At 42.1% G+C, this 17,667-nt stretch overlaps 1 protein-coding gene across 4 annotated transcripts in view; it reads left to right on the top strand.

Annotated features, from left to right (window-relative positions):
* The window catches only part of pcdh17 (protocadherin 17), a 40,403-nt gene continuing 22,736 nt past the window's right edge, over positions 1-17,667 (top strand). For 2 of the 4 annotated variants that reach the window (XM_085907517.1, XM_085907515.1), the window contains exons 1-2: positions 1-566; positions 1,310-4,109. In XM_085907517.1, the coding sequence (XP_085763643.1) occupies positions 1,614-4,109 (2,496 nt within the window). In that variant the 5' untranslated portion in view covers positions 1-566; positions 1,310-1,613. Of the gene's footprint in view, positions 567-1,306; positions 4,110-17,667 lie in introns of those variants that run through there. The other 2 variants (XM_085907518.1, XM_085907516.1) reach the window with 2 other exon arrangements.

Below are 17,667 nucleotides of genomic sequence, written 5' to 3'. Positions count from 1 at the left end.
TTCGGGACCCGTCCAAACGTGCACAAAACACTTTGAAACAGCGTGATTTGCACAACCGACAACTCGCCGGTTCTATTGGAACGGCACATTGTGTTGATCCAGGATGCTGACGAACTGTTGCCTCTGCGCTCCTCCGCACTTTGGATGAGGACGCCGGACAAGGACACCACGTCGCTGCTGGTGCTGCTGCTGAGGCTGCTGCTGCTGCTGCTGCTGTTGCTGCTGCTGCGGAAGCTGACGCCCGCTGACCGATCGCCCTTTTCACTTTGGATTCTTACCTTCGCACGTATCTGGACATTCACCCTTTCTTGAACAAAGGTGACTCACTGTTCGCTTAAGGCGAGCCTTCGCATCCTAATCACACAGGAGAGAGGACTTCATCTCATTGACATCACAGACTTTTCGGAAGCCCTTTTAATTAATGTATTTATTTACACTGCGGTGCACTGTAGACTGCAACAAAAAGGGATTCACACTTTAAACTCTCCCAAACCCATTTAGGAACTGACTTTGGATCTTTACATTTTTTTTTCCTGCTTTGGGGAGTATTGCATCCATTCGTATTGGTAAGTTACCTTGTGCGTGCGCGCGCGCGCTCGCGCCTGTCTGCCTGTCTTTCCGTCTTTCTGTCTGTCCTTCAACGTGATTGCTCTGTGTGTGAGCGTGTGCGTGCGTGTTTTATAAATTTATCATCTTTTTTTTTTTTTTTTTGAAAGAGCATGAGGAGCAACAGCTTTTACAATTGGGTCTTGCAGAGAAAGACACAGAGCACCAGAGGAGAGAATTACACGGTTCTGCTGATGGCTGGCAGCTCGTTTTTTGAATTTTTATGAGGCTCATTCTAAATATCCGGATTATGCGGATTTGTTAATGCGTGTAAGAGGCTCATTTTATACTCACTTATTCCAATAACCGTCACAATAGGCCATCTCCTGTTGTATGCCCGCATAGTCACAATATCATTAAAGTTAGGCAGCTTTCATCCTGATCCTTTACAACATATGGAATGGCCAGGTAGGGCTTAAAGGTTTACTGGCTGCATTCTAAATGTTCTAAATGTCCTGATGGAAGTAGTAAGTGACATTCAAGGGGAATCATTATCGGTGTATCAGAACTGTGCAGTGTCTGCCCAAGGTTAACTAATTGGCCAGCTCCCCCCATAATTGTGGAGATGAATTACATATGAGCCTTGTTTCAATTTTGGCTCACTCGCTGGCGTATCTTATTTCTCTCGGATAGAATTTCCAATGTGTTCTGTCTACCCTTGCTCTAACTAACTGACACACATTTTTTTTCTGCTTTCTTCTAGGTGGTATCAGTTTTTGGTTCACAATGAGCATTCAATTTGGAGAGTGCATCATGATTATTGCTCAGATGAGTCCGAGTTCTGCGCGGAATTTGAATTAGGCGTTCAGCAACACAGATTGCTGGGAGAGGCAGAGGAGGAGCGCAACAGATCAAACACATTCTACCGAGACAAATGTCAAGACCTCACACGATGAACAGGACTCTTCATTTGATCCTAAGAATTCATAACCAGATCTAACAAAATATCAACAGGTCAAAGGCTTAAGAGAGACACTGTAGCTTTTTGCCACGACTACAGAGTGGGGATGTATCTTTCCATTTTCTTTTTCCTCCTCTTATGGGCTCGAGCCCTGACACTGAAAAACTTGAATTACTCTGTCCCAGAGGAACAAGGTCCGGGAACAGTGATTGGAAACATTGCCAAAGATGCCAGACTTGGACTGGAACAGATCGGGCAGGGCGGGCAGGGAAAGAAAGCCAACTTCAGGGTGTTGGAGAATTCGGCACCGCATCTCATCGATGTTGACCCTCAGAGTGGACTACTCTATACAAAGCAACGCATTGACAGAGAAACATTGTGTAAGAGAAACCCCAAGTGCCAGCTCTCCATGGAAGTGTTTGCCAATGACAAGGAGATCTGCATGATTAAAATAGATATCCAAGATATTAATGACAACTCGCCCGCTTTCCCTTCGGAACAGATTGACATTGACATATCTGAAAATGCAGTTCCAGGTACGCGCTTTCCTTTGACCAGTGCACATGATCCAGATGCTGGGGAAAACGGTCTGAAAACCTATCAGATAACACGCGACGACTACAATCTCTTTTCCTTGGAGGTAAAATCCCGTGGGGATGGAACCAAGTTCCCAGAATTGGTTATTCAAAGACCACTGGACCGGGAAGAAAGAAACCATCACACTCTCATATTGTCAGCCACCGACGGTGGGGAATATCCCAGGTCGGGTACCATGCAGATAAATGTTAAAGTTATTGATTCAAATGACAACAGCCCCGTGTTTGACCAGCCGTCCTACGTTGTGGAAATTCCTGAAAATTCCCCTCCTGGTAAAGTCCTGATCGATTTAAACGCCACGGATCCCGATGAGGGCAACAATGGACAAGTCGTCTATTCTTTTAGTGGCTATGCCCCAGAGAGAATTCGAGAGCTGTTCTCAATAGATTCCAGAACAGGGGTCATAAAGATTCAGGGTGAAATTGACTATGAGGAGAGCCCAATTATTGAGATTGACGTCCAGGCAAAGGACCTCGGACCCAATCCGATCCCTGGCCATTGTAAAGTCACGGTTAAAGTCTTAGACAGGAATGATAACTGGCCCTCAATCGGCTTTGTCTCCGTAAGACAGGGAGCCATCAGCGAAGCAGCACCTCCAGGCACTGTCATTGCGCTGGTTCGCGTCACAGATAAGGACTCTGGCCGAAATGGGCAGCTTCAATGCAGAGTTCTGGGTAACGTCCCTTTTAAACTGGAGGAGAACTATGATAACTTTTACACTGTGGTGACAGACCGGCCGTTGGACAGAGAGACCCAAGATGAGTATAATGTTACCATTGTGGCCAAAGACAATGGGATCCCCCCCTTAAACTCCACCAAATCATTCACTGTAAAGATTCTGGATGAAAATGACAACGTTCCCCGCTTCACCAAGACAGTTTACCTCCTCCAGATACCAGAGAACAACATTCCGGGGGAGTTCTTGGGTTCGGTTCTCGCTCATGACCCAGATCTAGGCCAGAACGGCACAGTGTACTACAGCATTATGAACTCCAACGTGAGTGGAGGCGATGTCAACACTTATGTAAATGTGAACGCTGCCAACGGAGCCATATATGCAGTGAGGTCGTTCAACTATGAGCAAATTAAATATTTTGATTTCAAGGTTCTTGCCCGTGATGCTGGATCGCCCCACCTGGAAAGCAACACGACCGTGCGCATCAGTGTTCTGGATGTCAATGACAACATACCGGTCATCGTTTTACCACTTCTCCAAAATGATACGGCCGAAATCCACGTACCACGGAATGTCGGTGTCGGCTACATTGTCACCACAGTTAGAGCAGTGGACAATGACTATGGTGAGAGCGGGAGGCTCACTTATGAAATTTCTGATGGAAACGAAGAGCATCTTTTTGACATCGATCCGGTGACTGGCGAAGTGCGAACGGCCCACCCTTTCTGGGACAATGTCAATCCCGTTGTCGAGCTGATTATCCGCGTATCGGACCACGGCAAGCCAACCCTCACAGCTGCCGCTCGGCTCCTCATCAAGGCCTCCAACGGACAGCCGGCCGACGGACTGCTGCATGTCGACGACAATCAGAACTGGGACATGTCGTTGCCTCTCATTGTAACTCTCAGTATCATATCAATCATGCTTCTGGCTGCCATGGTCACCATAGCGGTCAAGTGCAAGAGGGAAAACAAGGAGATACGAACCTATAACTGTCGCATTGCAGAATATTCCCATCCACAGCTGGGGAAAGGCAAGAAAAAGAAGATTAACAAGAACGACATCATGCTGGTGCAAAGCGAGGTGGAGGAGCGGGATGCCATGAATGTGATGAATGTGGTAAGCAGTCCTTCCTTGGCCACCTCTCCCATGTACTTTGACTATCAGACACGCCTGCCACTCAGCTCACCAAGATCAGAGGTCATGTACCTTAAGCCCACTTCCAATAACCTCAGCGTGCCCCAAGGCCACGTGGGATGCCACACCAGCTTCACAAGCCCAGTCACCAGCACTACAGACACACCTACTAACCGCATGTCCATCATACAGGTAAGGCCAAAAGCCCTACTCTCCTACACTGTTATTCCCACTACCACGTGACTACCTTCATGAAGCATCCAGGTCTTGTCAACACGACTTGTCTCGTAAAATGAAAGATAAAGAAACCAAGGGCAGAGAGGCAATAGAGTACAGAAGGGGGAAAAATAGACGGGGACGAGAGAGCATTAGAAGGATTAAATATTCTCGTTCCCTCTCACAGCGGATCGAGTAACATCCTCACAAATTATTTGCATTTGAAATGCGTCACAAGAGGTTTTGCAAATCATTTTTTTTAATCTACAATCAGATTCAGGAGGCAAGTCCACATTCCCTCAAAATCTAACACAATATCTTGACATTTGCCATATAATTCGAATTCACAAATGCCTAGCTGACACTCTATACATCCATATGCTGTATATCTATATTTCTACTCAATTTGTCCTCATTAGGGTCAAGGGTAATCGGGTCGGGCCCAACTGACTTTGGGCAATTCACCGGAGCGCATTTAAAGACAAACAACCATTCTTACTCATGTTCACATTGATGGGTAATTGAGAATTTTCAACTAACTTAAGGAGTCAGTTTTGATAGATATGGTAGAGAAATGGAGCAAACATAGAAAACTAATTTAAAATATCCTGAATCTGGTCATTCCAGGCAATAGACTAAAATGACTGCTATTTGCTTCTTGTATTATAATTCCCACCCACGGAAGTTGTTAAGACTTTGAATTAATACTGTTAGAATTAACCATAAAGAGATTAGCAGATTGAACCTATTTTTTACAGCTACTTTAAGCATCTTTGCGAGGAGTAGGTAGGTCTAAGACTCTAAAGTGTGAAATTCTCTTGAGTCTTTTGGCCTTAAGCTCATTAAAAGTCTGTTGTGTCAGACAGGGATTAAGACCTGCTGCACGACGTCGTGCTAGGACAATGGTCAGTTGGAACGGATCAAGTCTTTTCCTCCATCTTTTTCTTCTCTCATATTATCATCATGTTTTTTTGTTGAAAGTTGTTGCTATCTTTGTATAGCATGACCTCTATTCCAGAGTGTTTTCCCCATTAAATGTTCTAAATTGCTCTTTGTTTGTGCAGATTGAATTTAGGTCTTTCTTTCCTGTCCAGTTTTCCACTGGTGTTTGTCTCTTAGTGAAGCTGTCTGTTGTCATTTGTTAGCCCTTCTATGAGCTGGACATTCCTGTGATGTTGACCGCGATCAATTGTGACGTGTTCCCACCAGGGGACTTCTATTATGCTTCTATTACGAGCCAGCTGCAAAGGGCAAAGGCCAGCACAAAGAGCATTAGTTGAACTTCCTCATTAGAGGCACAGGGTCATTTCTGGTCGTTTCTTTTCTAATTTGGTGATGATGAAATAACACACTGCAGTAGATTTCCGCACACTCACGGTGTACTGTCTTTTCTCATCCTTCTTGTGAAAGACAGAAGAAGAAAAAACAGCTGGAGCAGCAACAAAGAACTCCTTGGTATCTTGTTTTAAGTGGGTCCCCTGAAAGTGTGGGCTATGTAGGGTGCTCTGTTGTATTATTCAAGAGAAACCAATGTAGAAAGAGATGCCTTGAGGCATTAAGTTTCTTCAGAGGCCATACAGAAATAAGCATATCATTTTCATCTCCACCCTGCCACCGTTCTCCCTTCATGTGGACACTAAGTAACCCGAGTCAGAGCAAAGTGGCAATGGAGAAAGATGTCAGGAAACAAAAAGACAAGATTCCTCTTTCATCGATCCTCAGGCCTCACAGGCCATCTGTCACTACAGTTGCCGGTGAAGGAGAAATACATTTATGAAGTGGAAGAGATTAGCGGCTGCTCATTCAGCGACTTAGTAGGACTGGCCGGGTTCTGCATGCCGACCGTCACCCTGCAAGCTTGCTGCAGCACTCGCAACAGTGCTCTTGGTCTCGCTCGTGATGTTTTAAAGCTGCTAAAGGCACTACTTGGTCTTTTTGCTAGCAGAGACTAACAATGAAAATGTATCAGCAGGCTGGCCTTATCATTGTCACAACCGGGCAGCGACAAACCCATTGGAGAGTTTCATTTTATTTGCAAGACGAATTCCTGGGATAAGTAGATGAATGATACGCAACGGTAATGATGCTTAATACTGCTTAAGGCCTTGAAGGGAATTACTTAGTGCAGGATGAAGGTTAAAACCAATCTGTTGTGAAATTCCTCAATGCTCAGACGGTTTGTTGTGACTCAAAAGCGTGCCCTGTGCCCGATGCCCAAAACAGGTGGGGATTTTATTTCTCATTGTTAACTAGCAACGCTTTCTAACTCTTTAGGGAAATGGCTCTCATTGTCTCCAAGCTTGTAGAGATGTTGAAATGATCACATTGGTTGTTTGAATAAATTGTCATTTTAATTGAACAGACATTTGCCCCGACACGAGAGACTGGAATTTCATGGAAATGTGGTGCAGGTGGTACCAAGGCCAAATGGGAGACTAGAACAGATGCCACACTTGAGGCAGTAAACGTTGCCTTTAGATGGCAGTGTTCTGATGTGAGTTTCAGAAAGTTCTTCAAAGGCTTATGATGCCCTTCAATTTAGAAAGGGTCGCCTCTTTGGGTAAAACCACCAGCAACTCGTCAATGCATGATTTACAAACAACGTTTAAAAACTTGAGAATGATTAAACTTTTTTCAAATGAGTGGTAGCCTTAACCCTTTTTAAAAAAAAGTCCGTGACAATATAATAATTTGAACCGCATGAATTTGTCTCTATTGTTTAGCCCTCTTTGATTTGTTAGGGGTGTGCGTATGCATATCAACAATGTTGTTGGAGTGGATGTTTTAAATGAATTCTTTCAGGAATGCTTTCCGTTTGCATAATTCCAGCAGATTTATGTGTGTGGGTGGGTGGGTGGATGTAATTTCATTGTGTATTGCAGGCATAGAATTTAGTCCTTTGGAGCTAGAGCTTCTTCTCTTTTTGTGAGCGTGACAATCTTGCATTTGTCCAAACCTTGAAACACCCTTCCTGTGAGAAAGGCACACACACTCAAGCACGCAAACACACAGACGTGCATAACAGGGCTGAGTCTTATCACATCCTCTGCCATATATTATAGTGAAATTGCTCCCACACTTGAGAGACCACTGAGGCAATGGATTAGAAAAACACTCTTTATTTAATTCTTCTCCCCCCCCCCCCCCCCCCTTCATCTTAAGATAGCCGCTCTCCTCTGGAGCCTCCAGTGGGATGGGATAAAATATAGTTGTGGGATGGGGGGTGGGTTACCTGAGAAAACCAAGTGTACTTTTAGAACAGACTTGACTTGTTGCAAAGTCACGTGTGTACTCCCACAGTTGACTTGCTCAGAACAACACGGCTATAGTCTGCTAAAATAGGCTTCTCTATTTCTCGAGATTCAGAAACCCATCACGGCCACTTTGATGATGAATTATCTCCTTGTTAAATAAACAAAACAAGCTCAATGTGTTTTTTTTTATCACTTCGTGCTTTGTTTGTTCTATTACTAATCCTGGTTGTTATTTTATGTCACACTAGCAGACAATTGTTAGTCTTTGAATTAACTCGCTGTTTTTTTTTCTCTTCTACGCCTTCTAAAAAAAACACTGATCTGCTTCAAATGTATACATATTCCATATTGCCTTGAACTCAGTGCCTGTGTCCATGTCTGTCAGTGAAGTGTTTGCAAGTGCACAGAAATTCAATCAATGGGAATAAAGGAATCCGGCGTGCTATGAAAGTGAGTTGGTTTTCTGCAAACCCAAGCACTAAAATAAGTCAATATTGACAATATTAACTGTAACTTAATTACTCTATAAAGTATTTTGTCATATCATTGGCTCAAAACTGATAGATAATTACTTCAGTACGTTGTCACTTTTATTTTGATGTTTCACACGCAGCGGTATTTTGACTAAAAGATGTTTAACGTAATTCCAGCAACCCGGAGGCTTGTTGTCATTTTAATTAAACATGATCAATGAATCTTTAGCGTGCATGCGAGTCTTTCCATGCATTCATTTTGTAATTTCATTAAAGTGAAAGACCTCCTGATCTGGCAAAGGTTGAGAACAAAAGGCACGTTGTGTTTTACGAGTGTCAAGAAACAGGCAGGACATGAGAACACAAGTTAGCCTGTGTGATACACAAATGGACCGGACACATTTAAGCAATTAGCTGGAGTTCAAAAGGAAGCAGCCTATTGGAGATGACATGGTCATGATAATAACTGCATTGGCAGTGTGTCCAAGGAGGAAGGGAAGTAGATTTTCAGGGTTAAGCTGTCTCATATATCAATGGCAGAGTTTGAAGTCAGCGACGCTTGGTCTTTTTGGATTACATGTCAGTGTGATTTGAATTTTCTTGAACTGCTACCGCCAAAGACAGCATGATATTGTTTTCCTATTTCTGCTGCATCGTGTGTAGACCAGCCGTGCCCTTGTATTTTTAGCTGCTGATATTCCCACTTTGTTTTATTATTTAATACAAAACAACCCTCAGCCCTCGCTGCTTCTGCAATTTCATACCCAAAAAATGGATCATTGTGACGAAATAAAATGTTTATATCCCCGAGAGACCCGAGGCATTTACCCTTGCGTACCTGGCATTTTGCTCCAGCAAGTCAGCCAAGAAGTCAATAGCACCAACAAAGGTCACATAAATCACGAGAACAAAACAGGAATCTGGAATTGTGCTGCCAGGTGTGTTGACATGCAACATACACAATCGCACAGGTGATATCGCGAGCAGTGCTATGCTGAAGGCCCGAGCTTGCCGGTTCCTTTAATTGGAATGGCCTTTCCGATGTACCGCTCGTACGTGGCTTGAGGAATTCGCATAGGGTGCAACTTTTACGGATGTTTTTTCCCGGGAACAGCAACTTGTTAATCACGTCTGGCTTCAGACACAATTCATGATGTCGCCTCCTGCTTGATGTACTAAAAAACAATTTTGCGTCGTTTTCTTTCACGTGGTGGAAGAATCGTTTGTTGTGCTCTGGGGAGTAGCCAGACATTTTTCATCGGGTTGGTCAGAGTGGAACAACACCTCAGCAAGGGGTGGCTGCTGTGGCATATTTGGTTATTGAAATGGATTATTTTAGAGTTTGCTCTCGGATTAACATCTTGAATTAAGAAGTTAATATGAATATACAAAAAATAGAATGTCAAGGGGTCTAAGAATAGGCTACTGCAATGGCAGTGGCTACTGGAAAATGGCAGAAAAATCACAGATATCAAAATGTTCCCCTAGGTAGCCACGGGCGTTGCCACCCTTTAGCTCCGCCCCTTTGTTATGCTGCTTTGCTTCATCGCAATTCTTGCAAAACTCAGATTGAGATCCTCTTTTTCTGAATCCAAAATGCCTCCAAATAATGCAGGATGACTTATTATTTGCCACTAAATCATTCACGTGTCACTCTATAAATTCCCTGCTGCGTCATTGCTCGTCTGCTCCCACCTTCGGAGGTTTCTCAAAACTCAAACGTAATTGTGCAAAAAGGTCTCCGGCATACGAAGAGCCCAACACGCATACGATGAACTGTTTGAACCGACAGTAGCTAAATCAAACCCCTTCAAAGTCAAACAAAGTGAATCTGACTCCGCTGTGCTTTGGCACGACTCCAACGTGAGAGAGCTACATTCTGCCCTCTAGATATGTGCTATGAAAACAGCATGCAGCTCCAAGAAAGAATGATGTGGATCTCTTCTCACCTTCTCTCTCATTAGTCGAAGGCAAATGATTTATCCCGCTCGTTGTCCTTGTCCTTGTCTTTTACTGCTAAGCACTTCTCCATGGCTAATGTGATTAATTGATTGAATGGATATACTGTACCATGAAAGCCATCTCATTTGCTCTAATTTCAACAAAGTACATCTTGAAACAAATGGCTGTGAAACAGATGTTTTTGCCCACGTGAAGCCATTCGTCTTAATCACGTTTGCTTGAAGTTGGAATTAACGGTGCCATTTAAAAGACTATTGAAATACGACCAGTGTATTTTTTTTGTCTTTGTACGGCAGTAACCCGACTGTTTGTGCTGTCTGCTGTTGCGGAGGCCAGTTTGAAACGGGACTCCCACGTTTAAACCCCCTGTGTGTGTGTCTGAAAGCAAATGACAGCCACTGCGCTTTGTGGTGACTGTTAAATGTTTATGGCAACAAAAGCGGCCTGAGTAAGCACACCCATGCAGTATTGCCAAAACAAAAGGCTCAGTAAGCACGGCGGCTCGGCGGAAAATGACAAATATTTTTTTTCTTGTTCTGCTCTTTAGGGTTGAAGCAATGATGGCAAATGCTAATGGAGTATGAAAATGTGCTATATGTCACATCGTTTTTTTCGTGCATCACACCGATTCACTCAATTGGGCCCAAACCAGGGTCGTCTCAGAGAGAAGTCTGTTACTTTCGTCATAGGCTCATATTTTTCTATATTTTGGAACGAAATGCAACATGTGATCGTCTTTTGCTCAGAGCTTTAAAAAAAAAAAAAAAAAAGTAAATACAAAAACAAGCTCTCTCGTTTCAACCTTTTTCCTTTCCCTCCCCCTGCACTTGTCATTGCCGATAACTGTCACGATAAATCACGTTACTGACGACCCGAGCCAAATTCATACTGATGAGATTATCTCGTCAACAGTACAGTGTATACGTCTGCCATATTGATCCCTGCGCGCAGTCCTAATGAATAAAGTACCGCGGAAGCAGCGCCGACTCAATGTTAACTCTGAGCAGATCTTGCTATTTATATGCTCTCAACACCAAGTCGATGATGAATGGAACTCATGGAGTGCTTTGCCTTTTTTTTTTTTCTTTCTTCCTTTGCACCACTCTCCTTCCTTCCCTGTCCAGACTGGTAAGCAAAAACAGCTCCCTCACACACGTTGCCGGAAATGTGTCACACTGACATCTTGAGTTCGTGTACTCGCAGGTGGAGAGGCGTAAGTGGTAGCGTTGGCGTACGGGGCTGGGAGACGATTACGAGACAGAGAAAGAAAAGCAGCCTATAGCGTGCGACCTTAAATATCAATCTTTTGGGAGTATTATTGGATTAAAGAATTTTCTTAACTGTTCTTTAGAATCCGAGATTATACCGGATTGTTTCTTTTTATGAGCTTTTTGTTTATTGTCAAATCTGGTTTGAAGGATTATAAAATGCAGTGGATGCACTTGCAAGAGTCAGAGTGGAAGACTTGTTGAGTGAGCAAAGTACCGCCGCTTAAACCCTCTTGGAGAGAGCGGAAGTTGAACCAAGTCTCTGCGATTGTTGACCCAATACAAATCGTGAATAGGTTACCTTGAACTGAACTAGGACATGTTTATAGAATGGGACATAAAGGAGTCCAGGTTGACGGTCATACATGTGAATCTTTCTATGTATTGATACAACATACGCTTGCGCTTGTAGTTCTGGCCTTGGTTCTGGCCTTTGAAGAGCAAGAGAGAAAAAAGAAAATTCATTTCCAGAATGGTTCTAAGACCTCAATTCCAAGAGAAAATGTTTCTTTCTTTCTTGTTCAGTTCTTGGATCTTTTTTTATAGTGTTTTTTTATTTTTTTATTTTCTAATTTCAATGCTGCAGTGGTGTTGTACTCTTTTTTGCATTGGACTGCATCATAGTTTCCCTTGGAGGGCCAATATGACTGTCAACAGTATATGCTCCACGACAAATTGATCAATCAATCAATCAATCAAGTCAAGTTTATATAGCCCTAAATCACAAGCAGTCTCAAAGGGCTCTGTCCTCTGCATTTAACCCATCCCCATGTGATTTTGATCCATCCCCTGGGGGAGAGGGGAGCAGTGAGCAGCAGCGGCGCCGCGCTCGGGAATCATTTTTGGTGATCTAACCCCCCAATTCCAACCCTTAAATGCTGAGTGCCAAGCAGGGAGGCAATGGGTTCCATTTTTATAGTCTTTGGTATGACCCGGCCGGGGTTTGAACCCACAACCTTCCAGTCTCAGGGCGGACACTCTACTACTAGGCCACTGAGCTGATGAATAATTAGTTTTGAAATCAGAGACTAGTAAAAATTTTTTCGATATTTTAAAAGGACGAATGGTAATATTCTTTAAAAGTGAAGATATTTGTAATTTTAGTAATGATGCAAAGTTTGTCTTGGCGGGCCACATAAAATGATGTTGCGGGCCGTATCTGGCCCCTGGGCCTTGAGTTTGACACCTATGGTCCAGAAAGTAGACGGAGGGTGGAAATACCCGGCACCAAACTTTAGCGTTCTTATTTCTCAATGCATGTTGAAGTTGGCAAGTTGGTTCTAAAGCATCTTTGTCTTTTGGGCTGAGTTAGCAAAGGTACAAATGAGGGGAAAAGCAAGGTCAGTGCTGACTCAAGACTTAAGTTAACGCCAAAGACGCACCTAGTATTGACGAGGAAGTGCAGAATGATTAGTAGCATCTACATGCTTTGCCCGTGACTACGTTTTTCACAAGGGCAGTCTGACAATTAAGCATTTGCAGCAGTTCTTTTTCCCCCTTCTACAGCATTAATCTTACACTGCTCTCAATTTATCAGCAGCCCCGTTATTTGGAACCAAATGGTTGAATATGTCACTCTGTACAGTATGTCAATGTTTACTTGTACTGTTTGACTGATGTGTTTGATAGTTCAAGTGTGTTTAAGTCAACATCTATGCCAGAAGCAACCATTTTCATTCACCCCTGGGGCTAAACTGCCACAGATGTGGATTGTGTTGCTAAGTACACACACACACACACACACACACACACACACACACACACACACACACACACACACACACAATGTGTTGTGTTCCTGCTCCAGTTTGAAACAGACTATTTTCTCTGACTGCTGGATTCTTATTATCCTGCTCCATTTGAACAAAATCAACTTTGTGCTCATAAGGAGAAAAACAATCCATACCTTTGAATCAAATAGACAAACGTATGGCTGTAAGTCTCATTTTCTATTCTTTATGTCTACAAGGAAAAGGTTTTTGAAAAACACACAAATGTATCCTCTTCCCACCATCTAAGGTGTCATGTTAGCGCTCCACTTCCATGCACACAATTACCCGGCCTGCTAGAGGATTTCTGCAGAAATCAGGTCTTAAAGCTCCGAGCTTACTCATGAGAACTCATTCAGTTTTGCTCACCCTTCTTACAGGATTTGCATAAAATACACATTTGTCAAAAGACAAACTATGTTTTTATGATAATGGATCAAAGTAACTATTGTTGATCAATAATGCAGTAGTTTTCTGCTCTGCTGAGAAGAATTTGAGAGTGGAAATTTGGCTTTCTCACGATAAAAAAGATTTATTAAGAACATGAAAATGTTCAGAAAAGGATCTACTGTGTGCTATGCTTCTGGCAGTGCAAACACAGTCTTAAAATTGTTGAAGATGTGATCAAGCCGTGTGATTCATTATTTATCCCGTGAATACATGCAGTGGAGTTAAAACGGATTATACAAATGTGTTTTGTCATGTCTGGTAAACAGAGTATTATTAAAAGATTGCTTATTAGGTTGAGACTTTTGTTTCATGCAGGATTCAATTTAGCCCCTCCTTTGATTTTCTCATGGAACACAAAAAAAGCCTTTAATATGTTTTTTTATGTATGTGTTTATGAGGCATGAATGGAAAGAAGAATGAGTTGAAGGCTATTCACTCTCAGGAGGTTTGCATTTCATTATTTCCACGTGAGTTGATTCTCGAGATAATCATGACGGGCTTTGTTGACCAACTCGAAAGCTCAGTTCTGTTTATCCCTTAAGTGTTTTTTCTTTTCATATACTTGAAAGTTAATTTAGTTTCCAAAATGAAATGACACACTTTATTAGAAAGGATTAGGTGGCGTATCTTGAAGCAAAAGCAGCATCAACAGCTATAATAAATAAAAAAAAATAACAGCAGATATTTGTACTAGCATTATTGAACCGCTTTTAAAAGAGCACAGAAAAACATTGTCAGATGTTTCACTATTCTTCAAAAAGACGATTTACTCGATATAGCAGTAAATGTGTTTTGAAGGATGTCAGTGCAAATAAATAAATAAATAAATAAATAAATAAATAAATAAATAAATAAATCCCGCCTGTGGGCTTGAGGACAACCGTCTTTTTTTTATTAACATCAATTATTTGCGTTTTCAAGTCACTTTGTAGTAAATAAAGTCTGTCAACTAATTTTGAATTCTTCAGTATTACAACCAAAGCCTCGACATGTGGTCTGACCCGAGCGAGACTGACCGAGCGGATTGGACGGTTTTCAAAAACAGCTCCACCCCTATTTAGAAATTTATTCATTTCATATTGATGGCTTTCATTGTTTAATGACTGACTCTCTACAATGTGCACTTGTAAACACACCCCTTTGACGTAATTGGGTGCATTGTACTTGTGAGTAATTATTCTCGCAAACAATCGCGGTTTCATCAGGATTGATCAACTGTTTTTCTTTATGTTTTCCTTCATCAGCAACATCGATAAATCGGTGTGAACTCATTTGGGCCGGACTTCTCTAAGGCTACTCGGAAGATCCCGGCAGCTTTCGTTTCACTTAAACCGACTGAATGATTTGTCTTTTATCTCCAAGACGACCCACTAATTAGATTTGATCACTTACAATTGCTCACCAATCAATCAATGTAGTCTAATTATTTTGTGCTCTTACCCCTTTTTTTCCCTTTAACTTTGCTTTTTTTCCTTCCTCCCCTTTTGTATTTATTTGCTCTGCTTTCCCAACCAACACTGTGGTTTCTATCTGCTAACCTCAATTTCTTTGTCTTTTATCCTTTGCCAAGTCTTCCTGTTTTGGCTTGTTTGCTTACTTTGACACTTTTCCAAAAAGAATAAACAATACTTCCCTTGGTAGAATATCTATCTATCCATCTTTCTCTCAAGATTTAATCCAATTTTAAATGTGCTCATGCAGACACTAAAGAACAAACGGGTGTACGATACCCTATAGAGTAGGTGTATCTTTTCCCTTTGAATGAACCATTTGAGTCCAATCATGTGTAAAAGAGAAGCTGCCATTTTCTCTGTTCACTGACCATTCCTCTGACAGCTTAAACCGACACACTCCGCACGCACAGCCACGCACGCCTCACTGTATCCCGGGCCCCGTGAAAACGAACAAAATGCAGCAACATGGCCTGAGAGTGAAATAACAGTCTGACGTGCTTGTCCCATTTGTCTCAATCGTTCCTGTGTCTGCTTGGTCAGTCTTAGGGCCTCCATGGGAATAGAGAATAGAGTGGAGCTTTTTACACTTACTCAGCCTCACTGTGCTCGGTATGGCTGTGACCCGCGTGCCCTTGCTGCATACACTCGAAACCACACATCAGTCAGGGCAACATGCTTTTGCAATTCTCAAGCATGGCTGCAAGTAAATGAAATCCCTTAATAGCCGTGTCAAGTGCAACGACTATATTGTTCCTGGCACATTTTTGGTTATTTGATGTATAATCACTGACGACTCGGTATTGATCCGTTAGGTGAACAACCTGCGTCTCCTGGAAAACCTGGAAAATGATTGACTCATTTTCAAAGGGCAACATTGAGCTGTTGCGCTTTTCTGCTTCAGTTGTATTTCTTGTAGGTACAGCGCCCTACGTTAGGCTACAAACCAATGAAATTGCAAATGGGAAAAAATAGAAACATTTAAATATTGCGTAGGTGCACAGAGATCAAAGTGATGATATTTTTTGTATGCCGTTTTTAGCTGATTTACTTAGCAACAGAAGGCAATTGAATGTAAATTGAAGTGTGATTCTATAGCTCAGTTGTGAAATTTACACAATCAACTTGCAGCCGAGATGCTTTTTATTTTCATCCAATTTGTTATAATACTTGGAAACATTGAAGCAAATTTTAAATGTGGCACAATTGTGGAAAATAGCACTTTTCCAAGGCTTGCTTGTACGTTTGTGTTGTGACAACTTGATGCGTGTACTGCAGATGAAAAAGTTGTGAAATACCTGAATACCTGTTGTAGCATCAACAAAAAAAAGACAGAATACACACACGGGAAAATGTCGAAGTAACATTTACCCAGACACGAATTAGCAAGAAGAAGAATGTGTCAGTTTGTGCCTTCTTTGTGCTCGTGTTGCTGCACCTGCAGACGGAAGGCAAGCAATTTCTGTGAACGTCCTTCCATTCTGATGAGATTCAGGTTATTCGTGTCACGCTGATTGAAAACCGTGTCCAAGGATGAGACACCAGATGCTTACAAAAATAATTTCACCTCCGTTTTTTTTTTCTTCCAAAATGTACATTGTTATCATTTCAATGGCGAACGATTTCAAACAACCATTTTGCCTTCTTTGTCCAAACTATATTATGGTGTATGGGTGTTTTTAAAAAAAAAAAATGTCCACAAAGGAAAGGAGTATTCAGCGTAGTAGTTACGGTGTGAGAGTAAGCGCTCAAAGTTCAAAGTATTGAAGCTTCATCTCTCTCACCTTCAAACGTTCTTTTTTTCATACAGAGCCACCACAGAGCACAGATTGAAAGAGTCTATCGACTGCGAGTCAAGCTGCGCATATGAAAAACCTCAGCGAGGGAAACGTTGCTCTCTGATCGTTTCACCGCTATCAGTCCGAGACAGAGTCGCAGTTATTTGTATTTCTGTGATACATATCCACCCGGATATTTACACCATTTTTAGAAACCCTTAAATCTCATTCTTGATCTCAGTCCATACTGTTCTTTTTAATGGCTTTTAAACTTGTTTTGCTGCTTTCTATCGGTGACAGGTATTTCTCTAAAGGCCAGCCGGTGCTGCAGGATAATAGTGACCTTTTATATCAATTGCCATCATTAAACACTCACATAGCACACTTGCCTGTAATTAGTGACAGAGACCAAAAGCTGTTGCAAGTACTGCCGAGATCAAGTCGGGAGTGCTGAGGAGAAGTGACGCAACAGTTCAAGTCGGTCAGCCCATGCATCCAATGTGTTTTTGGAAGGGTTGATTCCAGTTGCATTCTCTCACCCCCGCCCTCCCTCCCTCCCTCACCCATGTGCATGATTAGGTTGCCATTTAGAAACGCTGCATGTAAAGTTTCTCTGCGTACAGACGTTACATTCATGTAGAACAGAGGTGTCAAACTCATTTTTGTCAAGGTTTCCTTCGTGGGGCCATTAATGACAAATAGAAATTGATTGCTCCTCATACTATCACATACACACAACATAATCCAGTGATAAAACGTTCAACAATTTATTTGGAACGTGGGATTGTGATAAAAACATATTCAAAATCTCACAGTTATGAAATGGCAGACAATTTACAGGTTTTTATATTTCATTAAGAAATATTGAGTTGGCACAGATAATTTGCCACATAAAATAATGTGGCGGGCTGGATTTGGCCCCCGAGCCTTGAGTTTGACACGATGATATAGCATGTGCACTTGGTACCCGGACGAAATACGTAAACTAGGATGACATTGTTACTTCTTACTTGTGGTGACTAAGCGACGTAAATGATTTCTGTATCATATTATCTGCCACATTTGGTGTTCCGCACAGTCATGTACGTCACTTATCATTGCTAATTTGCCCAATTTACATGGGTAATAA

The sequence above is a fragment of the Syngnathus leptorhynchus genome, chromosome 3 (assembly GCF_054491065.1).
Source record: "Syngnathus leptorhynchus isolate UIUO chromosome 3, UIUO_Slep, whole genome shotgun sequence".
Lineage (NCBI taxonomy): Eukaryota > Metazoa > Chordata > Actinopteri > Syngnathiformes > Syngnathidae > Syngnathus > Syngnathus leptorhynchus.
The sequence above is the reverse complement of the archived record's forward strand: the minus strand, read 5'-3'. Positions and strand labels throughout refer to the sequence as shown.